Source organism: Paroedura picta, chromosome 1 (assembly GCF_049243985.1).
Source record: "Paroedura picta isolate Pp20150507F chromosome 1, Ppicta_v3.0, whole genome shotgun sequence".
Taxonomy (NCBI): domain Eukaryota; kingdom Metazoa; phylum Chordata; class Lepidosauria; order Squamata; family Gekkonidae; genus Paroedura; species Paroedura picta.
Window position 1 is genome coordinate 45713578 of NC_135369.1, and position 23318 is coordinate 45736895.

Here is a 23318-nt window from a genome sequence, read left to right on the forward strand (position 1 = left end):
AATTTTGGGGCTCAGGGGGGAAGGAATTTTGAGTCCCCAAAACAATAGCTATGCTGGATTGGTTGCTTGTGGTGATTGACAAGCTGAGGAGCAGGGGGAGAAATTCACTTTGTTTTCCCTTGCCACCTTGTTGGGAAGCAAAAACCCATGATGAGGCAGCAGAAAAACACGGGTGAGGTCTCCCGTCAGGAAGACATGCATCTTCCAGCCGTGTGTTTGCAAGCAGAAGGCGGCATGAGTTTAACACCTCCATGTGGAAATGGCCCCAGAATTTGCAACCAAAAAATTACTCCCTTTGTTACAACAAAATTGCATTATACAACACAGATATTATGTTGTGAGCTTCCTTTAACACTGCAACTAATAAATAATATATAGTTGAATACTTTCACTTCCTAATGGCACAGAGACATTGCTGGAACATCCTCGAAATTTTATCTAATCTTGATGCTGAAGTTAGGGGCCAAGCAGTTATGATATAAGCAGGGGGTGAACCCAGAGGCCAAAATGGCCCTGGAAAAGGGCCCTGCCTCCCAGACTACCCACTCCTCCCCCACAACAGAGGGAGATGGGAGGGGAGGACTGCTGGCTTGGACAGCCATGGTGCACTCACCTCACAGCATAGGGTTTGCCAGTCCTCCAGGGTTACCAGCAGGGGATAGAGGATTTAGGGTTTCTAGATCTGTGGGGAGACTCCTGGGGAGGACACAGTTCACATTGCGATAAAAGGCTATAGTGCTTATCCCCCAAAGCAGGGGTAGTCAAACTGCGGCCCTCCAGATGGGAATTGTTGTCCACGGACATCTGGAGGGCCGCAGTTTGACTACCCCTGCTCCAAAGCATCCATTTTCCCATGGGAACTGATCTCTGCAGTATGCAGGTGAACTGTAATTCTAGGTGATCTCCAGGTCCCACCTGGAGTTTGGCTTTCCTATCACACCAGCACCTCAGAGTGAGGGCTGTGAACTTGTGGTTCACACTCACCTGGCATGAGGTGCTGGTGGGTGGCTTGCCCTGGTTCATGCCCAAAGTAGGAAGAGCTATTTGGGGCTTTTGCCTTACAGGGCTTCTGATAGGCCACTGGACATCTGACTGTCTATGCAGATGTTTAATAAAATGCTTAGTAGCAGCTAACACCACAACACAAGGATCTTCACTGTGTGATTGAAGGTAAACTGTATGCAAGAAAATATTTTAAAATATGTTCATTCTAAAAGTTATCTTGTTACAAACAGCTTCTGTCTGAAATGTTGAACAGTTATTAGAACTAGCAGTAAAGCTCATTGTACAAAAATATGAGCTCTAGGCTGGCTGCACTCCCCCCTCCCATCCTGTCAAGCTGTGTGAAGGGGCATTGAAAGGGACCATGGGCCACCTAACAGAAGACCTTGAAGGCTGCAGGACTGTCAGAATCAGCTGTAACACGGGCTCCCACCTTGGACAGGAGTGTTTAAATGCAGCCAGATTCTCTCCCTGCATTACAGTTGATTCTGACAGCCACATCTTGAACACTGTAAAGCCTCCAGATCTGATCAGGGCTCAGTTTGGTGGCTTTGGAAATTCAACATTTATTTTTTATTTATTTATATTTATATACCACCCTCCCCGGAGGCTCATGTCGTCAGAAGTACATACTCTCAATTATATGATAAGATTATACATCACCTCACTCCTTGACATTTTTAAAATTAGCTCTGCCCTTTGTGGCAGCCATTTTGTGATTAGCTCCACCTCCTGTGTCCACATATTCAACAACTAAAAAAAGGTGACCTCTACTTTAGGTTATGTGCTACAGGGAGACACCAGGAATCACCATGCCATGGTACTCGTTTTACATAGAATTCTGTAGGCATATAATAATTAACTGAAGTTTATGCACAGTGTTGTTGGACAAAGCACTAACTGAAAAAGTTGTCTCTGAAAATAAGCACTTAGAGCTGTTTTGTTTTTGAAGAATCATGCCTGCTGAGTGGAACCCAGTTTGTGCTACGAGAGGCACATAATGTAATCCACATGCCCTGCTGTCCTGCCCCATCTGCCCACTTGTCTCAGTTATTGTGATTCCACTCACACTGAACCTCTGGTGAAGAAACCTTTGGCAGAAGCTCCTGCAGAGGAGGGCAGAAGCAAGATCTACAATACAAAGTCCAAGGAGATGACAGTGAGAAAACTCATGGCACATTGCTCTCAAGCAGCAGAAGATCTACCAAGGTTCCCTCCTTCAGAATCTCTCAACATCTAAGAACAAGCAAGTATCCTAGTAAAGATGAACTTTGAAGAGATCTTGCATGAGGCTGGAAGCTTTGGCAAATTCCAGATCTTTACATTATCTCTGCTTTGTCTTCCAAGACTCATCCTCCCCCTCCATTTCTTACTGCACAATTTCCTTGCTGCTATCCCACCCCATCGCTGTGCTATTCCACATCAGGACCAATTTGCCAACCTCACCGAGGAAGAGGTTCTACTTATCAACATTCCAAGAGATTTCGAGGGAACCTTCAGTTCCTGTGAAATGTTCTCTGAGCCTCAGTTTCATCTACTGCTGAACTCCACAGAGTTGCCATCCAATACATCTGTCCAGAGCTGCCAGTATGGATGGGTCTATGATCGGTCACAGTTCACTTCCACTTTAGCCACCCAGGTAATCCTTCCTACTTTCCTTTAGCATTGGTACTATCTGAAAGTACAAAGCAATTGGTTAAGAAATTAAGTAGAGATTTCTATTTGTTTATTTGTGTTTCTTCTAAAGAGTTCTGGGCAGCATATTTATGCTTTGGGGGTGATTTCTCAACTGGTCAGTACTCAGGATTGCTCTTAGTTTCAGCAGGAGAACCCACCTTTCCCGTATGGCTGTAGATTTATCCCTTTAATCCTCATGGCTTACAAGGAAAGGTTGAGAACTGGGTATGAGTAGCCTGGAGAAGAGGAGGGCAAGAGGTGATAGGATAGCGGCGTAACTACATAAAAGGCAGGCATGCTGAAGAGGGGAGCCTGTTTCCTGCTGCTTTAGAGACAAGAACTAGGAGCAATGGGTTCAAATTACAGGAAAGGAGTTCCACTTAAATATGAGAAAGCATTCTCTGATGGTGTTTCTAGATGGAATATGCTGCCTTGGGAAGGTGGTGGAGTCTCCTTCATCGGAAATTTTTAGGAGGAGATTGGATGAGCCCCTGTCAGGAGTGCAAGATTTTTAAGTCCCTAGGAAGGCTGTTTATTTTTGCTGTAAGATGTCTTTAACAGTAATGTTTCCAAATAAATGACATTATTATGAAGTACATTCTGTACTCCCAGACCCTTCTTTGCTTGAAACCCATGTGATCTCTAGGGGAATGGCCTCCCTGATGGAAAGCCTGCTGTGCAGAAAAGTAGGGGCTGAACAGTGTTTGAGAGAATGGTCTGAGAGAAAGAAGGGACATTAATATTGCATGCTGTGGTCTCTCTGATCTAGAGATTCCATCCTCCAGGTGGGACAGCTCATTTCCAGACTGTTCCCCTGGAGAGAATGCATGCTTCAGGGGGCATTATACCCACTGAGGTCCCTGTCCTCTCCAGGCTCCATCCCCAGATCTGGGAGATTCTCTCTATCGCATTCCTAAATATGTCCTACCCATCAGTCATTACCAAATCTTTCACTCCTGAGCACATTTTAAATTTGGTGCCACACTGACTCATAACTGAGCTCTTTGAGAGTTAATGCTTTCTTCCTCTATAGTGATGACATTCTTTCCTGGCAAATAGTCTGGAGAACTAGAAGACACGAAGGAAAGGAAATTACAAATACTGTAAGGTTGTAATAATAATCCTGGCTAAGTACTGGGCTTTCAAAAACATTTGTATTCTCCCCTTCTTAGGGTTGCCAGGTCCTCCTAGCCACCTGCAAGGGGTAGGACTGCTAGCACCAGGTTGGGAATTCCTGAAGATTTGGGGGTGGAGGGTGGGAAGAACAGGGACCTCAGTGGGGTACGATGCCATAAAGCCCACTCTCCAAAGTACCTAGTTTCTCCAGGGGAACCGATCTCTGCAGAGGAGCTCCGGGTCTCACCTGGAGTCTGGCATCCCTCGCCCTTCTTTTATGGAAATCAGAGTGGAGTTACATGGGTCAGTCCTAAGGAGACTTTCCTGGGACTTAGCTTTTCTTCTGAGTAGACCTTCTTGGATTTGCTCCTAAACTATCAGCACTAAAGGAAGTCGGTGTGTCAGTAGCCAGCCAAAGGCAACCTGACCTTTATTGCACCAACCGATGGTGGGGAATATGAATTTCTACTGCACTCTCTAGTAAGATGTAACAAATGGCAGCTTCCTGGGCGGTTGATTATAAACTTCACAATTTCAAATTAAGTTAGAAGGAGAGAAGAACATTAACTAGAATTAATGGATAGCCATTTTTGTCTGGAAGGACACCTAACTCTTTAAATGAACAGAAGAAATGCCTTTTCCTGGCATGGACATGCATTTATTCCTGGTCACAAAGACCTGTTTTTCTCTCTGGTAACTGCCCCAAAGAACAACCACTAACATTTTCACTGAAGTTATTAAAAAGTTGTTTGGCCTTGGGGGGGGGGGGAAAGTAAAATCTTTTGTGACGAATGTGAAGATCGTCCACAACAGAAAAACAAATATACTACAATATACTTGACTAGATCTAAAGCCCATTTCACTCAGGAATGAAATGGGCGCTAGATTGCGTGGGAGCGGAGCCCCCTGCCCCCCGAGGCTCTCTCGAGCCTTCTCCCGGCCGGCGGAGCGGCCTCGCCGCGTCGTAGACGCAGGGAGGCCGCTCCACCGGCCGGGAGAAGGCGGCCAGGCCCAGCGCTCACCCGTGGCTGTCTGTGCGGGTGAAGCAGGCAATGGGGAGCCCATTGCCTGCTTGGGGCAGGATAAAAACTCGGAGGGGCCAATCAGGAACTTCGCGGCTCCTGATTGACCCCTCCGAGTTTTTATCCCGGACAGGGCCCGCCCTAACTCCTCCCACAGTGCCCTTACTGCTTTATTCAGTCTGTGGCGCTCCACGCCATGGGGCTGTTTAAAGATAATAGCTCTTCCCTACAGGAGATAAGCTAGAACAATCGGGTAACCTACTCGGCTTCAAAATCATATTTATTGGCAGTCATACATTAAAACTGCCCTGAGCCTCAGGGGAGGGTGGTATATAAATATAATAAATAAATAAATAAATAAAAACACAAAGACTAAGTTTACAAACTGAGAATAAAATGAATGCAGTGGGCAGCTAAATAGTAACAGCTCTGAATTACTCTTTAGATAAGCAGCCTAAATTGTTTTCAGTTTCCTTCACAGATTAACCGGCACACTCATGATGACACTTAGTAGACAGACCGGTTATGTATCCCAGCATCTAAGGAGGGTGAAAACTAACACACATTAGGGTTGCCAACCTCCAGGTGGTGAAAATGGACAAAACGTTTTGAGTCAAAAAACGTAAGAATCGTCCTTTAATCTAGTTTCCACAAAAGAAAAAATCTTTTTAACTATATAAGGTGATAAATCATTAAATATGTAACTTTGTCTTTAATTCAGAGGAAATTCTCTAATTGTTGTTTTGAAGCACACAAAAGAGCACATCAATACTGAAGAATAAACTTATTTGTAGTGAGCAAGTAAATAGTAAATGAAGAGTCTCCCTTGAAACCTCCAGTAAAGTCATTTTCAACTTTAAATTAAATTCTTCATCAGGATTTGTATCTATGAAATACAGAAATAAAAATGGTCTAATGATAAGCCAATAGTGATGAATTCACGAATAAATATGTCAAGAACATATTGGTTTAAGCTTATCATTTTTTCTTTTGTGGAAACTGGATTAAAGGATGATTTTTACGTTGGTTTTTTTTGCCTCAAATGGTTTTTGCCTATTTTTCAATGCCTATTCTTTGGCCATTTACAGTTGTAACCAGCCAGGGCAGGCCACAATTACAGCTCACGTCCAGACTACAGAGATCAGTTCCCCTGGAGAAAACAGTTGCTTTGGAAGATGGACTTTATGACATTGTACCCCACTGAAGTCCCTCCTCTCCCCATGCTTCACACCCCAGCTATTTCCTAACCCAGAGCTGGCAGCCCACATTTATACCCCACTGGTCTTTGTCCTGTCCAACCTCCACCCCAAAATCTCCAGCAGTTTCCCAGACTGGATCTGGCAGCTGTACCCCACCATCTATCAGGGACCTATCAGGCTAACTTGCTAGCTGCTTCTGACTGAACAGGAGCAGATGGCCAAGTGGATGGATGAGAATAGAAGGCAGCTGAGCAGAGATTGTTCTAAGGCACCTCCTCCCATAAGTATGAATTGACACTGATTCCCTCATGGTCTTTGTCAGGAAGGGAAGACTAGGCTGGAAGAGTAGGCACAATCCAAGAACACAGCCATATGTAAAACAAGACCAGTCCTGTTGCTTTGAATAAAAGGTAAAAGTCATTATAAATAAAGCAAACAATCATTGCCTAAATATATTTAATCCTTAACATATATAACAAAATCTTTGCTTCATTCATAATGCTCTTTTCAACTTTCTTTGTTTTCACCAAGCCATATGAGTACACACCTTCTTCCTATTTGTCTGTGATTACACAATTTTTTTCTATGTGCAGCTTAGATGGTTAGAGTGGCAGCTGCAAAAATGTCTAATAATTGTGTGATTCAGGTGCATCTAAACATGCTCAGATGGATCTAAACAGCTTGCTCATTATTAATAGCTATCAGGACATCCGCTGTACCGGCCAGTGATCTAGCATAACCAGAAAATACCAGAGAATTAAAAAGTTTCCCAAATAGTGAACAGAAGGAAAGGAGAAGGTAAACCTTTAAATAAAGTGCCGCTCACCTTGTGGCATGAAACCACATTATATGTACAAACAGTTCAAAAGTGTCTACAAGATGCTGCTAGAGTTATATTATAGTCAATGAGAGACTCAACTCAAAAATAATGTCAAGCTATTTAATAATCTGGGCTCCTATAGAGTGACAACCTCCTCTTCTATTTTGACACACACCTTAATAATGAGGCCAGCGTGACCAAGAATGCACAGAAACTATACATAAAATATAATTCAGTATTAAATACAGTCCAACATACAAATAATGATAAATCAAAATGACATCTAAAAGAAAAGCTGAAACAAAAATTATTAATCTCTGCTGCCTAGAATTAGCATCAGCTTTAGCCATACATAGAATAGAATCATAGAATCATAGAGAATACAGGAAATTCACAACTACCTACCCACCCACTGTAACCCCAATTACATGTCCAGTTGATGTCCCCCCCCAACCCCCCCCCCCCCCCGAATCCATGGCGAGTCTGCCTGGAGGAAATTTGCCCCCTGACCCCAAAGTGGCGATTGGCATTTCCCTGAGCATGCAAGAAAGAGCCACAAGAGCCAAGCATGGACATAATCCCTTCTGCCTAGCCACTTTCAATCTACTTAAATTCAAAGAATCAGCATTTCTGTCAGATGGTTTTCTAGCCTCTGCTTAAACACTTCTAGGAAAGGAGAACCTACTAGCTCCTAAGGAAGCCTGTTCCACTGAGAAACTACTCTGTCAGGAACTTTTTCTGGGTGTTTAGCTGAAAATTCTTTTGTATTAATATCAACCCATTGGTTCTGGTCCTACTCTCTGGGGCAACAGAAAACAACTCTGCTCCATCCTCTATGATAGCCCTTTAAGTACTTGAAGATGGCTATCATATCACCTCTTAGTCATCTCCTCTCCAGGCTAAACAGACCAAGCTGTCTCAAGCTTTCCTCATACATCCTTACATATGTCATCATAAAAGAATAAAGATGTGTCTTTCAGATCTTCTAAAAGTCTCATAAAAGAATACAGCAGTGATAATATAATCAAGTAAATTACATTAACAACTATACTCATATTGTCAAGTGCAAATATATCCCAAGGCCTTTCAATCAATTAAGCCATGCCAAATGTTAAAGCTACATTTAAGGCAATCTCCCAATCAAAATGTCCTTATTCGAGTGTACTGCCCAATTACCCAGAGGGAGCAAGATCTCTAAGCAATTCACGTTTGACAAACAACAAGCCAATATTGTCATAACAATGTCCCATGTGAGTCAAAAGAGTGACCTAATAACATTTTATTCTATGAAGGATATACTCAATAACAAACCTCACCAATTTGCAGACAAATTGAAGCTTATCAGATAAGTCATTTGTGCAGTTTCTTCAGTGTTATAGGAAAAATCAACACAAATCTGTTAGAACAAAGTGTAGCAATAACTAGCCCTGAAAATTCTAATTAATTTCCCAGCCTTTTTCTTATTTGGTCAAGTAGCATGGCCAAAGTACCAAGTTACATTCTGCAAATGGCCTTAACTGGCAGGGTCACCATCACCTTTGCCCTGTTCTATGGTCCCAGTCAAAACCCTTCCCCCCCACGACTATTGTTTCTAGGAATTTAAAGGGATGGGAGCTCTGAATATGGCTCTTTAGAGCCTTGTCTAGTTTGGCCCTCAGCACTTTTATCTGAATTAATTCTAATCTATCTAATCTTCCACCATGCTTTTGGTTGGGGCCAGTAATCCTACAACATCTATTGCCCCCCCTTAAAGAACACCCCCCCACAATTACGCCTACTAAAACGGATGTTTCTAGAAAAAAAAGCCACAACTGATGCTGTTATTAGTTACAGTTGTGATTTTAAATGGTATCAAATTGTTTTAATATGTTATTATTAATTATTTTTAACCTATATTATAGTTCGTTTTCATGCTGTACACCATCCTAAACTGGCTCACTGGGAGGGCAGTATAGAAATCAAATGAATTAACGAATAAATAAATAATAAAATACCGACTAACTTCTTAATGATAGCAGCTCCTTCCTTATAAACTTCCTAATAATCCTGCAGACTGCCTATTGATAGCCATCTGACAGAGAATGTAGGTCCTATTTCCAGTAAGGAGATATGAAAAAGCTCTTGATCTTGAACTGGGCCTTCTTGCAGCAGGTAAAAATATGATAGCTTAGCCACAAAGAAAGATGGGAACCCCTTGTCAAAAGTCAGATAGCTGGCCTGTGCCAGTGAAGAGCAAAAAAATTGTTTCAAAATATCTGAAGAACAGAGAGTATTTCAGTGTTGTTCTGACTCTTGTGTTCCAGTGGGACCTGGTTTGTGAGCAAAGGAGCCTGAATCAAGCAACCGCCACCTTTTTCTTCATTGGCGTCACTCTTGGGGCCGTGATATTTGGCTACCTGTCGGACAGGTAACCTCACATGTTCCTTGATTTCAGTCAATGTCAGGCAGTTCCCACCTCTTCTGTCGCAGACTACTGCATCAGTCACTAGAACTACTTCCCACAAGTGAAATTCTCAGCAATATTGGTGTATCATTGAGGCGGCTGTTTATTGGTAAAACAACAACTTTTAATTTGGCCTAGGAAGTCTGTTTACTTAAATGGAGGGGAGAGGTGTAGTCTGAGGATGGCATAGTGGTTAGGCTGTTCTGGTTCAATTTCCCACTCGTCATGCAACCCAGGTGGTAATCTTGAAGCTAGGCTTGCCAGACTCCCGGTAGGATCTGGAGATTAGAGACATAAATTTCCTTGGAGGGGGCTCTGGCTTAAGAGTGCATGAAATTAAATCCCATTTGGACTGCCTCCCCTCCCCAAATTCTATGCTTCTCAGGCTAAAGGGCAGGAAGGGACCTCAGTGAGGTACAATCCCATAGAGTCCACCCTCCAAGGGGAACTTATCTCTGTAGTATGGAGATCAGTTTTAATTCTGGGCTATTTCCATGATTCACCTCAAGATTCGCTACCCTAAAGCCAAGTCTAAATGCTAAAACCAGCACACTGGAAACTGGGGTGCTTAATTTTCCTGTGGAAACAACTCAATTGCCCCTATCATGAATGTATCAAAGTACACCACCACTCTCTGTTCATGGGTACTAAGGATGTGAGCCTCCCTCAGCTCTTCCGAAGTTCCTCTGACAATTCTGCTTAGCAAAAGAAGCAATGGCACAGATGTTTGTAATCTCCAGCTTTCAGAAATGATTTATTCATTATATTTTATCCTACCTTTCCTTCAAGGAGCTCAGGATGAAAGAGGGATTATCTTATTTTATACTTGTAATAACCCTGTAAAGTACATTAGGTGAAGAGATATCAGCCACCACATGAAGATTAGCCAGGAGCTTCATGGGTGAACAGGGGATTTTAATGTGTGTCTCCTTGGGGTTGCTATAGATAGCCCCTCTAATTCAACAGGGAGAGCCTCTACAAAGATCTCATCTGACTTGACATGGTGTTCAAGGTCAGATGCCTAAAGGAGGAATCTGAACTGCAGCCCCAGTTTCCTGTACCTTTAGTAATAAATTCTTAGCCATTAAAGTGTGTGTGTGGGGGGAGGTCAACATGGTCATAACCCATTTGGGAAACCCTTCCCAGGGTGTAAGGAAGCCATAGGGTTTAACAAACCCCTGGTTGAGAAAGCCCTGGCTAGAGTCTCAGCCTAGGATCTGGGAAACCCAGATTTGAATCCTCACTTTGCTATGGAAGCTGGCTGGACGATCTTGGGCTTGTCAGACTTTCTCAGCCTAACCTACTTCACAGGGGGTTTGTGAGGATAAAATGGAGCACTAAAGAACAGTATAAGGTCATTTGTCCCCGTTGCAGAGAACGGCAAGGAATACATTTAGTCAATAAGTCAATAATTTATTATTTTTATTATTATTTATTTATTTAATTTCTAAACTGCCCTCCCACCAAGCCGGCTCAGGGTGGTGTACATCAGTTAAAACATTTAAATAATATGATAAATTCAGTTAAAAGCTAGTCTTAAATAAAATTCTACAATCAGCCAACATATTAAGAAATTCAGGGGTCCTGGTCGGTGTCAAATTGCCTCCAGTTCTTCAGGTCTTCTGGAGCTGGTCTACTGTCAGGGGGCATCTTCTGGGGTTGTGTAGGGTGTGGACAGTCCAGTCCAGCAAAAACCTAGATCGTTCCTTCAAACTGAACTGCTGCTATTCAGTTCTCTTTCACATTAACTCATAGCCAGCAATCCTGAAAACGTAGCCCCACCTTAATAAGTGGGATCTTCATGAATGGGGCCTCCAAGTGTTTTTAATTTTCTTTCAAAGCAGCTGAATTGGGGGTAGTGTGTCTTGGTCGCTTGGCCGTGCTCATTTCTTTCAGAGAACTGGTGTGGGAGAAAAGAAGGAGTGTGTCTCATGGCTTAAGTGCCACTCAGCGCTTAACACCCACTAAGGGTGGCTGTCCCACCCTTGAATGCCTCCTCCTACAACTGGCTTGCCTGTCTGTCCAGCGGCCAGCCAATCGCCTTCCATCTCCCACTCCTGACCACCCCCTCCTCCTCCCACTTCCCTCTGAGGCTCAGTGGTTGCAGATCCCTGCTGCGGGAGAGCTGCCCTTGCTGGTGAGTTCCCTGCCTGGGGGCCTCTTGAAAGCTCACGCTCTCCAAAATCTTGTGGGTCTTCAAGCAGCTACTGAAATGGAGTCTTGCTTTCTACTGCAGCTCAAGTTAGGCTACTTTCTGAAAAGATCTCATTTAACTCTTATTAAAGGGACAGGGCATATGTCCCCAGGCTAGTTGGCAACCCTAAATGTACCAGCACAGACACTCACAAAACTGGACTGTAGTAATTGCTCCCATAAAAGCCTCACCATAATCGTTTTCTGTATGGAGGAATCCTCTATGTTGCTTTCCTGTCCACAGTTGCTTTTTTGGGGGGTGGGGGGTAGTTCAACACAGAAACTGTTTAAAAGGACCAATTTCAGGTTGGCCACAACTCCCAACCATCACTATTGTCACCTACATAACCCAGTCAACTATTTCTCCTTTGTGTGACAGGTTTGGTCGGAAGTCCATGCTCGTGGTATCGTTTGTATGCACTCTGATCTTTGGGCTGATAAGCTCTGCCTCAGTTACATACAGCATGCTGGCAATCACGCGGACCCTTACTGGAATAGCTATCTGTGGGCTCTCTCTCATCGTTGCACCTCTGGGTAAGCACAACAGATTTTGAAGGCCTGAGACGCTGTAGCATACAGACCCCAAGGCAGGAAAATATAGCATCAAGGCCATGATTTCTCAAGGTAGTTCCTGGAATCTGGGCGCTTCAGCATCCAAAGCGGCCGGTCTCTCCCGGCGCAACCAGCGCTGCGCCAGGGAGGGGAGGTGCAGGTGTGTTGACCCCCGCGCCTCCCCCCCGCGATGAGACACTGACTGCACCGGGAGAGACCAGGCGCTTCGGGCGCCGAAACGCCCAACCGTAGGACTGTGCCATTCTCAAAAACTCTGCTTTTTCCTTAAAAAAAGAGAACAAAGATTCTAGTCCCCATGGTTGCTTGAAAAGTCTGGAAATGTATGAAGGCTGCACAGTGCTTTCAGAAAGGCTCTTTGAAGGGTTTATAGCTCAGTGACGGAGCATGTATTTCCTATTGGATCTAAATTTTCCAGTTTTATAATGTAACAATATTAGCCTGAAACTTTGTAGGAGTTTTGCCAGTCATCATAAAGCACGTAGGACTAGATGGACAAATGCTGCAAGGCACCTTCTGTTGCTTCACAGGAGACTGTTGCCTCTTCAGCGGGTTGCTGTGTCACTTTCCTTTCAACTGTTGGGTGCAAATGGCCTCTGTAAGGTTGCATCCTTAAGAAGAGGTTGATTGCGTATTAGTGCACAGGCTGGCGGAAAAGACAGCTAGTCCCAAATGCCAGGCCTCTCTTTCTGAGTGCTGCCTCCCCCTCCACCCTGATTCCAAATATGGATACTGCAGAAAATGCTTGGGTGACGGCCTGTAAATAATGCATCTGTCATCAGACTACGCAGAGCCACAGAGGCAGCAGACCTGTGTGTGGATTCTTGCTCAGCATTTCTGTTCCAGGCATGGAATGGGTCGACACGCAGCACCGCTCTTTTTCTGGGATCGTAACCAGTTTCTTCTGGAGTTTTGGAAACATGTTTCTTGCTCTGATTGCCTACCTCGTGCGGGACTGGCGCTGGCTGCTCCTTGTAGCCACTCTGCCTTGCGCACTGGGCATTATCTCCATGTGGTGAGTGGATGTTAACGCCATGTATGCGTTGCTGGGGGAACCTTTGCGAAATCATTAGGCTGAGGCAGGGGTGAGGGGAAAAACAGGCTGCTGATTTTGAGAGCCAGTGTGGTGTGGTGGTAAGAGTGACAGACTTTAATCTGGAGGATCATCATCATCATCATCATTTTTATATCCTGCCCTTTCTACGCTCAGAACTGGCTTGATTTCTTACTCTTCCACATAGAGCCAGCTGGGCTAGTCACAGTCCAGTTAGAGCTGTTCTCACAGAACAGCTCTCTTAGAGCTCTCTCAGCCCCACCTACTTCACAGGGCCTCTGTTGTGGGGACAGGAAGGGAAAGGTGTTTGCAAGCCACTTTGGGACTCCTTTGGGTAGAAAAAAAGTGGGATATTAAAAAAAACCCAGCTCTTGTTCTTGTTCTTCTTGCTCTTGCTCTTGTTCCTCTTGTTCCTCTTGTTCCTCTTGTTCCTCTTCTTCTTCTTCTTCTTCTTCTTCTTCTTCTTCTTCTTCTTCTTCTTCTTCTTCTTCTTCTTCTTCTTCTTCTACCACCTGTATCAGCCTATAAAGTGCCTGAGATTTCATAGCATATGCCAGGTGTGTCCAAACTGTGTCTCTCCAGCTGTCCATGGACTACGATTACCAATTACTCTTGGTATTTGTAGTTTATGGACATCTGAAGAGCCACAATTTGGCCACCCCTGGCATATGCAAAGATCAGTATGCACTGAGAGAACCTGGTTGCATATGTGGCATTTGCCATGGTTTTGCTTATGTTCCTTTGAAGGACACAACTGCAAGTGTCCCTGTGTCACATCATTTGTCAAGAAGTAGATGGCCACACTACCATGCCTGATTTCCGGGATGGTTAAAGATCCATTACCCAACAGATTTTGTGCAGAGGCAGCCAAGGAAGAAGTCGTACCTAAAATAACCTCTGTCCCGTTGCTTACAGCTTGCTGGCTGGGAAAGGCAGGAAACCCAGTACACATTAAGAGAAAGGTGTTAATCTGTATCCGACATTGGCTAGAAAAAAAAAGGGCAATACAGCAGTTTGGGCTAAACGTGATTAGGGCCTTAAATAAATGACACACATCAATGGCTTTTGAAACTATTCAGTGGCCAACGAGCATAAATGTCAGGTTAAAAGAGAACCTGGTGTGAGGAGGAAGAAAATGTAGTTATTTAATGACAGTGAAAAGGCTACAAGAAATACATGGTTGCTGACACTTGGAAACCCCCATCTGCCTTCTGTGCTGTGTACATTTTTAACCTTCTCCTGTCTTTTACAAGCCCAATGTTTCAGAGGCTAGAGATTTGTCTTTCTCATGAGAATTTGGGGTCTAAGGTACTGAACCCAGTTATTTTTCAGCACAACATCAGGAGAAAGTTGCACATGGCTGCATGTGATAAATAATTTGGCTCCCTTGTATAGGAAACTGTCTGTGAGCCTTTTAGGAAATTCATCCTGTGGACAAAGTTTTTCACATGCTGGAGCAAAGCACTCTTCTTGCATTATGGGACACCCCGCTCAAGGCTCACAGGCAATGAATTGATAGACCTACTGTTCAGGGCTTTGTTGTATTAAAGAGTGGCTAGGTGTCTGACTGGTTGTCCAGATTAAGCTGGAGAATATGGGCAATATAGGAAAATTCCAAATTCTTTTCCCCCTCTAACAGGTGGCTTTCAGAATCCACCCGGTGGTTACTGGCCAAAGGGAAGCTAAAGCAAGCTCTCAAAAATCTGCATCGGTGTGCCAAGATGAATGGACGAAATGACTTTGATGCCAAAATAAATCTGGAGGTGAGACAAGGTATCAGGGCCTACAAACAAAGAAAGAGGCCTGATCTGAATAATCTTTGGCTCTTTCTGGCAGGATATCATTCACCTGAGGCATTGTTCAATGCCCTCTGCGATGAGCCACATCACCACATGAGTGCCTTATTTTCTGTCTCTTGAATCCTAGTGTGCCAGATTGTGCTGCAAGACTAGATTGACAGCTGACCCAGTGCTGGAAAACAAGATCGATTCCGCACGGAGGTGTAAAATGCGTGCCACCTCCTGCTTGCAAATGTACAATAGTAAACTGCGTGTTTGCATGCTTCCTGACAGGAGACCCCTCCCACGTTATCCCACCATCTCATTGTGGCTATTTGCCTCCCAACGAGGCAGCGGAGAAACAGGAATCATGGGCAACCCAAGATTTCCCCCCATCTCCTTGGGTTGTCGATCAACGCAAGCCACCAATCCCTTCACAGCAGTGGTTTTGGGGACTCAAACTTCTATCCCTCCTGAGTCCTGAAATTAATTTAAAAAACACACACTGCTGCATTGCCACGGGGACATGCCACAACTGTAATAAGAGAAAAAAAAATTACACTTCTGCATTGCTACCGGATCATGCCACAACAATAAAACATTTATTTAGATCTCTTTTCAGGATTCTTTGTATAATTGTCTGTTTTTATGTTTGGAGAGATCTGCAAAAGGCTGGCCATAGTAATTGGACGCTGGTGATTGTGTGTTTACAATGAAGGTTTAAAACACAGAGCAAGGACGCTAAGCTAAGGGCTGCTTCATCACATGCCCCCCCCCTTCCCTGTTCATACCCTCCCCACCAGAAAACACAAACAAGAATGCGTTTTAGATTGGGTTGCTGCCTGATCCCAGTGCAAACTGAAGAGAACACTGTGAGAGGCAAAGATAAGCGAAATATATTCTTTCAAATATTTAATAATCTTTCAAAATGGATGAAAAGCAGAATTGCAGAATCAAAGTAAATATAGAGAAGTTGAAAAGTCCCAGTAGAACAGTTATCACATATTCCAAAAATATTACTCATAGCGTCTGAGTATCTGTGGAAGAAGTACGTTTCTCAGAAAGCTAATGGACAATGATAAATAATTAGGTTCTGATGAAGAATCAGATTTGAAAACAGCTTACACTGGATGCTGCTTAACTACTGATATAACCACTTTGGATTTCTTTTGATAATAAAGTCCTTCCTTCCTTCCTTCATTGGTTAGTTAGTTAGTTAGTTAGTTAGTTAGTTAGTTAGTTAGTTAGTTAGTTAGTTCGTTCATTCATTCATTCATTAATGTATTTTTATACCACACTTCCAAGAAGCTCAAGTTATAGAACACCTCTAATATTTCTATTTATTCTGGTTTTGAGGTTGAATTTATTGTCACAGCTTTATGAGTGGCTTAGGGACGGTTAAGGAGCCTGTTTGGGGGGAGTGCAATGAAGGGGATTGAACTCCTTATGTATAGGAGAACCCACCACTTCCTGAGGAAGCCTGTTCTGCTGAGGAACTGCTTTAACTGTTAGGAACTTCTTCTGGATATTTAACCAAACATTCTTTTGAACCAATTTCAACTTATTGGTTCTGGTCCAACAGAAAACAACTCTGCTTCATCATCCATATGACTTATAAAAGTATACTAAAGCATATGACATAAAAGTATATAAAAATCATGTCCATCTTTTGCATGGTATATTCTGAATGCAGGGTGTGGGATTACTGATCAGTTCTTCAGTTTTTATGTTGCAGTACCAAACTTCTGCAGGGAGATGGAATTCACCATTTGTTGACATGGGTTTCGTTAGGCAAGAGACATGCAGCATTCAAACCCAGCATCTTTTCCTCAGGTCCTGAGTAAAACAGCAGCGGCGGCAGCAGCAATGGAGAAGTCAGGTGGCGACTCCTCCTACATTAGCCTGTTCCGAACACGGATGCTGAGAAGGATCTCCCTGTGCATGGGGGTCTTGTGGTGAGAGACATTTCCCCCCACTCAGAGATTTTCTGTACTTTTTTGGGGGGGCGTGAATTTGTGTTTCCTCTATGCATCCTTTTCTCCCCCATTCAGGTTCGGGGTGGCCTTTTCCTACTATGGCATGAGCATGAGCATCACAGGCTTTGGCTTGGGAGTGTACATGACCCAGTTTGTCTTTGGGGTCATTGAGATCCCTGCCAAGCTCATTGTGCTCTTCGTGGTGAACCGAGTTGGGCGAAAGCAGTGCCAGGCTTGGACACTCATCCTAGCTGGGCTGTGCATAGGAGCCAACATTGTCATCCCAACCTGTGAGTAGGGCTCCAATTAGAGGTTATGTTCTTCTTATTTATCCCAAGTCTCTGATCAAAGCCCGGCACTCTGGCCACAGCACCTACTAGTGGCTGACCTGCAGTGCAGCTTTCCAAAATATAAAACATACTGCAATAAGAAGACTCACAGGTACCATAACAAATAGAAAAAAAAATATATATGTTAATATATACCTAGACATATCCAAGAAAAGACTTAAATAGCTTAAAAAGTCCAATAATAATTGATGCGTAGAGCTGAAAACAAATGTTCTCCAATCAAAGTTGGGCATTTTTAAAGGAGAAAATTTGTGCTTTAAGAATAAATTTTAAAAAGCTGTTGATGAAATGAAAACAATCCCCCTTTTCATTAAAAGGACATGAAAACCTGCTGGTTTAGAGGAACACTCATCCAACTAGGCTAAGACGGTGTTTTCTAAGTGACAGCACCTTTCTAAGATCAGAGACAGAGCTCTTTTTAAGCTGTGCTACATGAGGTCCTTTAAGAAGAGATGCTAGTATGAACCCTGGACCCATACACCTACAAAGGCTGTCCTAAACACTTTAGACCTGTTGGGACCTTTTGACTGCGATGTGTCTCAGACAAACTGGAAATCTCGTAAGCTGTCAAATACTTTACAATGCGGGTCTACTGGTGGGTCTACTCCTGCTGGCGGTAGCTGTCAGGCAGAAAAAGCGCTTTGCTTACACCTGCTGTCCAGGTTCCTTTAAGTTGTTTTTTAATGGTGAGATCTGCCATGGAAATCCTACCTGTTGAAATATCAAGTATCTGGTTCCAAAGTCAAATATCAGTTAATGTCAAATGATGATGATGGTGACGTTAGCCAATCAGTTGAGTTTGACTCTTGGTGATCCTATGGCTCAATTTTCGCCATGATTTTTGATCATGCACCGCTTCTTTTAGTTGCGTAATGCAAAATCTCAAATATTTAGCAGCCTTTCAGCAAATACAGAGTTAACATCAGATTGCATGAAAGTGAAATTTGGAAACAAATTTGTTTCGGTAGTCAAATTATTCAGATTAGTGATAGTTATTCATAATAAGAATTAAAATTAATGCAATTGTAACAAAATATTAAAATTATATATCTGGTTAATTCAGGTGTCAAACGTGCAACTATTCAGACTGAATGGCCGTTCTTATTTCCCACTTATGCTACATTTCTTTCTCCAGCACTGGGGACTTTACGATCTGTGGTAGCCATCACAGGCAAAGGGTTCTCTGAAGCTGCTTTCACGACAGTCTACCTGTACACACCAGAACTATATCCCACTGTTCTCAGGTAAGAAGGGAAAGACCTTTGAGTCCTTAAGTAACTCAGCTGATTTGTCCCAGGAGCTTCTAGAACAGGGATTCCCAACCACATTTCCGGGAAATTCCAGGTTCCTCAAGAGCTTCCCAGAAGTTATGTAGTATTTCCCAGAAGCTCGGATGGCTTCTGACATCACTAGGCATCACTGGAGCACACTTCCCCTGCTGCACTACAAACCTAGTCTCTTTCTCCACAACAGAAATAGTAAATCAACTGATTGATTGACTGGCTCCCACATCTTACTTCCATGCCCACTTCTCTGAAGGGCCATGTCACAAATTCTGGGGATCCTCCTAGTCTGAAAAATATTTCATAGGTTCCTTTTTGGTCAAAAGGTTGAGAAAGGCAGCTCTAGAATCTAGCCTGTGTCTAAACCGAGCAAATAAATGGCTGAACATCTCCTGAAAATTAATTACCATTGACAAACCCTCTATATCCAATAAGGAGAATTAATATACTTTTGTTCAAGTCCCGACTCTCAGTAAGCACTACCACAGACCAACCTGTTCTGATATACAATCGCAGTAATCTGACTGTGCACCCATAAGTATAGATAAATCGAGGAATGGGGTTTCCCACAACACATTCATCCCATTCCTTGAAGCCCTCTATGAATGCACCCTTCTTTTCCCTCTAGACAGAAAGGTCTGGGGTATTGTGCCTTTGTGGCACGTCTAGGTGGCGCTGTGGCTCCTCTCGTCTTCCTGCTGGACACTGTGTGGAAGTTCCTGCCCCAAGTGACATACTGTGTCATGGCAGTGCTGTGTGGCTCCTCAGCTTTCCTTCTTCCTGAGACATTAAACATCCAGCTGCCAGAGACCATCGAAGACACTGAAAAACAAAGGTGAGAACAGAAACTAAGCTGTTCATGGTCTTGGCAATATGAACAAAGAAATCCTGACGAATGTCAGTCAGTGGGGAATGGGATAAGACAGGAGGGGAAGACTGTTTTGGGGAGCTTGTTCAAGAGCCTGAGGAGCCACTGGTCATAAAATGGCAGCTTAGCAGGTGGGGGCCATACATTAGTGCTGTGGATGTAGTTTTGCTTTGCCCTTGACACATATCGTTCCAGTCTAAGATCCTGAATGTTCTAACCTCACAAGGCTGATTCTGCAGTTTGGAGGTAGATCGACCCACCACATCCCTGTCTAAGTCCCAGATAGCATTATCTACTATGCTTCACCTTCTGTAGGTCCTGATCTCTAGAACTTACTATTTATTTTGCTGCTGTGTACTGAAATGTGTAGAATGGAGCATCCAAAGAAGATGGTTTCAGAGAGTAGCCATGTTGGTCTGAAGTAGAACAGTAGATTTGACTACAATAGTAACCTAAGGGCATACTTAGACATATATTTAGGGCAGGGATGGCCAAACTGTGGCTCTCCAGATGTCTATAGAAGAAGAAGAAGAGTTGGCTCTTATATGCCGCTTTTCCCTACCCGAAGGAGGCTCAAACTGGCTTACAGTTGCCTTCCCATTCCTCTCCACACAACAGACACCCTGTGAGGTGGGTGAGGCTGAGAGAGCCCTGATATCACTGCTTGGTCAGAACAGTTTTATCAGTGCCGTGGCGAGCCCAAGGTCACCCAGCTGGTAGCATGTGGGGGAGTGCATAACTGAACCTGGCATGACAGATTAGAAGTCCGCACTCCTAACCGCTACACCAAACTGGCTCTCCAGTTTGGTCACCCCAAACTGGACTACACTTCCCACGAGCCCCTGCCACCATGTGCATGTGTGATCCTTCTCCACCCCCAAAGTCTCCAACCCAGAGCTGGTAACCCTATTATCAAATGTCACCTTATGCTGAGCAAAAATTGGGTGGAAATCTACCCTTGTTTAGTTTTCTGTAGCAGGAAGTCCTCACATGTTAGCAAATAGCACTGACTTTTTCCTCTGTTCTTTAATTGCAGCTCGAAAGGGAAGAAACAGCTTCCTGAAGATGTATTCGAGGTCATGCCTCTGCATTCATCACAGAAATGATCCATCAAGAGTTTCATGCTGTCAGCAATAGCAAAGCGGGGGCTGTAGAAGAGACACTAGAGGACCATGTGGAGTTCAGGCTCAGGGTTTTTTAAATAGCAATAAACAGCTGCAACCTCATGTAGTGTCATTCCTCAGCATGGCAGTGAGAAGTGGGTGAATATTATGGGTTTTAGGAAATGGTGCTTTGTCATATAAACCATTAATGGTTCAACAGGAGTGCCAGAAATGACAAGCAATGCTCTGTAGGGCATACCACAATAGATGGTTGATGTGTTCATTCACACCATTAAAAAGCATAGCATATAATTTATTGTACAGTACATGGCCCTTGGGATTCTAGATGCAGTAAGTAAAACGTCTGTAACATTTTCTGACTTAAACCTGTACACATTACATTTGAAAGGATAACAAAGGCTTAGATTTGACCTTGTTATTTTATTATTGCTATATTCACAGTACTCTTCCCCTATAGAGCTCAAGATTATACCTGGCCATCTCCAACACACACTTCATCAGCACAACAGTTAGGGTATGTTGAGCATTAATTCAACATCATGTTACACAAATTGATATACATTTGGTAGGGCTGTAATGTGCAAAGGCACCCTCAGGCTTCCCCAGAATGAACATGCATATTTTGGGTTTCTGTATACTTAGGATCTTAACCTGAGTACCAAGGTCCAGATTCAGATCAAAATTTGGAAAAATGAGGAGGAAAGAGTTCTAAGAAAGCAAATTGCATATAATATGGCAGACCGAAATGGAAGTTATACACACAGAAAAAAACAACAACAGTGTAAAAAAGCAAAAGTCTGTGGAGTTGAGAGATGAGGGTCCAACCACAATCCTGGGGTAAGGGGATAAGTCCAAAAGTGGCTACAGACACTGGGGCTGAGGAATAAGTCTTTATACATTTTTTTGCCTTGGATGAGGAGGGGAAGGGGTGATGGCATTGGAATGTGGGGACAATAAATGAAGGTTTTAACAATGGTCAAGCGGGACACCATTGACGGGGGGGGGGAAAGGGTACTGATTAAAAATTTGGTGTATATGGAGCAACAAACATTTTCATAGAACGCATAGAACGCAAAAATAGTATTGTAATATATATTTTTACTTGCAGCATAAGTACAATTTGCCAGGTGCCCTCAGATGTCCCTCCAAAAGTGGGACAATCTGGTCACCTTACAATAAATGCTCAAGAGTAAGCCTGAATGACCGTTTATGCACTGGAGGTTTCATGCTGGGCTGCAGACTGGAGTTTTAGTTGTGTCAGGTTGCCCCACCTCTTCCTGTACCCTCATGGGGGAGCATTTGGCCCGGTGTACCTCATCTGCCCCCAATTTGTGCTCCTGTATGGGAGCTGGAGCAGTAAAATTCCCAGTGCATAAACGGTCAATGTGAGCACCCCCTTCAGCCAATGCAGTTCCTTCACTTTCCTCCATCATGCCTTGCAACACAGGTCTCTACCATCCTTAGAAATAGTAACGGTGACGTTTGCAGGACCTTGGACCTCTTCTCTCTCTTAAAAAAAAAAAAGAAATCAGATTTCTGGACTTTGTAAATGACTGTGCACTGGAACAGTTGCTCACAGAGCCAACCAGGAGGGTAATAATCCTGGTTCTGAGTGGGGCTGAGATGTCCCTATTGTTGCATCTGCTGACTGCAGTGGCCAAAACGCTACTAAGTTCAGCTTTTATATCAATGGAAAGTTACCCCAAAAGTCCAAAACTGTAACATTTGATTTCAAAAGAGGAAATTTAACAAAAATGAAGTCAATAGGAAGCTGAAAGAGTCAAATTCCTAGAGGAGGTTTGGAAGCTATTTAAAACTACACTAATGGAAGCCCACATAGAATACATCCCACAGATCAGGAAAGGCAGTGCCAAGTCAAAAATAAGGCCTACATGGATGACAAATCAAGGAAGCTATAAAAACCAAGAGGCATCTTTTAGAAAGTGAAAGTTCTGCCTCAATGAACTGAAGAGAAGGGACCACAGGTTCTGGCAAAAGAAATGCAAATAAATAATTAGACATGTAAAAAGAGATTTTGAGGATCAGTTTGCTAAAAGTGTCAAGACAAGCCATAAACATTTCTTTAAATATATACAGAACAGGAAACCAGCCAAAGAAACAGTCTGGCCTTTGGGTGACTAAGGAATAAAGGGATTGCTAAGGGATCCAGAGCCTCTTGTGGCGCAGAGTGGTAAGGCAGCTGTCTGAAAGCTTTGCCCATGAGGCTGGGAGTTCAATCCCAGCAGCCGGCTCAAGGTTGACTCAGCCTTCCATCCTTCCGAGGTCAGTAAAATGAGTACCTTCTATTTGTTTGCACTGTTAATTTAAGAAGGCATTCTTATCTCTTCTAGCTTTTCTCTGGAATTCTGCATTCAATTGGGTGTATCTTTCTCTTTCTCCCTTGCCTTTCACTTCCCTTCTCTCCTTAGCTATTTGTAAAGCTTCCTCAGACAGCCATTTTGATTTCTTGCATTTCTTTTTCTTTGGGATGGTTTTAGTTGCTACCTCTTGTACAATGTTGCGAACCTCCGTCCATAGTTCTTCAGGCACTCTGTCTATCAGATCTAATTCCTTAAATCTATTTGTCACCTCTACTGTGTATTCGTCGGGGATATGATTTAGTTCATACCTGAGTGGCCTAGTGCTTTTCCCTACTTTCTTCAATTTAAGCCTAAATTTTGCAACAAGAAGCTCATGATCTGAACCACAATCAGCTCCTGGTCTTGTTTTTATTGACTGTATAGAACTTTTCCATCTTTGGCTGCAGAGCACATAGTCAATCTGATTTCTGTGTTGACCGTCTGGTGATGTCCATGTGTAGAGTCGTCTCTTGGGTTGTTGGA

At 43.4% G+C, this 23318-nt stretch overlaps 1 protein-coding gene across 1 annotated transcript; it reads left to right on the forward strand.

Annotated features, from left to right (window-relative positions):
• The first annotated feature begins 1992 nt into the window (after window positions 1–1992).
• Window positions 1993–20577, forward strand: LOC143837274 (solute carrier family 22 member 7-like). The gene is made up of 10 exons (XM_077336903.1): window positions 1993–2641; window positions 9140–9243; window positions 11852–12006; window positions 12889–13057; window positions 14736–14859; window positions 16708–16829; window positions 16926–17140; window positions 18336–18444; window positions 19112–19318; window positions 20388–20577. The coding sequence occupies exons 1-10, from the start codon at window positions 2267–2269 to the stop codon at window positions 20455–20457; spliced, it is 1650 nt and encodes a 549-aa protein (XP_077193018.1). The 5' UTR covers window positions 1993–2266; the 3' UTR covers window positions 20458–20577.
• The last annotated feature ends 2741 nt before the right edge of the window (window positions 20578–23318 follow it).

Bases quoted from the DNA above. Each gene is read 5' to 3' on its own strand.
- LOC143837274 (XM_077336903.1), top strand. From the start codon at position 2,267: ATGAACTTTGAAGAGATCTTGCATGAGGCTGGAAGCTTTGGCAAATTC. The intron at 2,642-9,139 runs GTAATCCTTCCT...CTTGTGTTCCAG, and splicing joins CTTCCACTTTAGCCACCCAG to TGGGACCTGGTTTGTGAGCA. The intron at 18,445-19,111 runs GTAAGAAGGGAA...TTTTCCCTCTAG, and splicing joins CTATATCCCACTGTTCTCAG to ACAGAAAGGTCTGGGGTATT.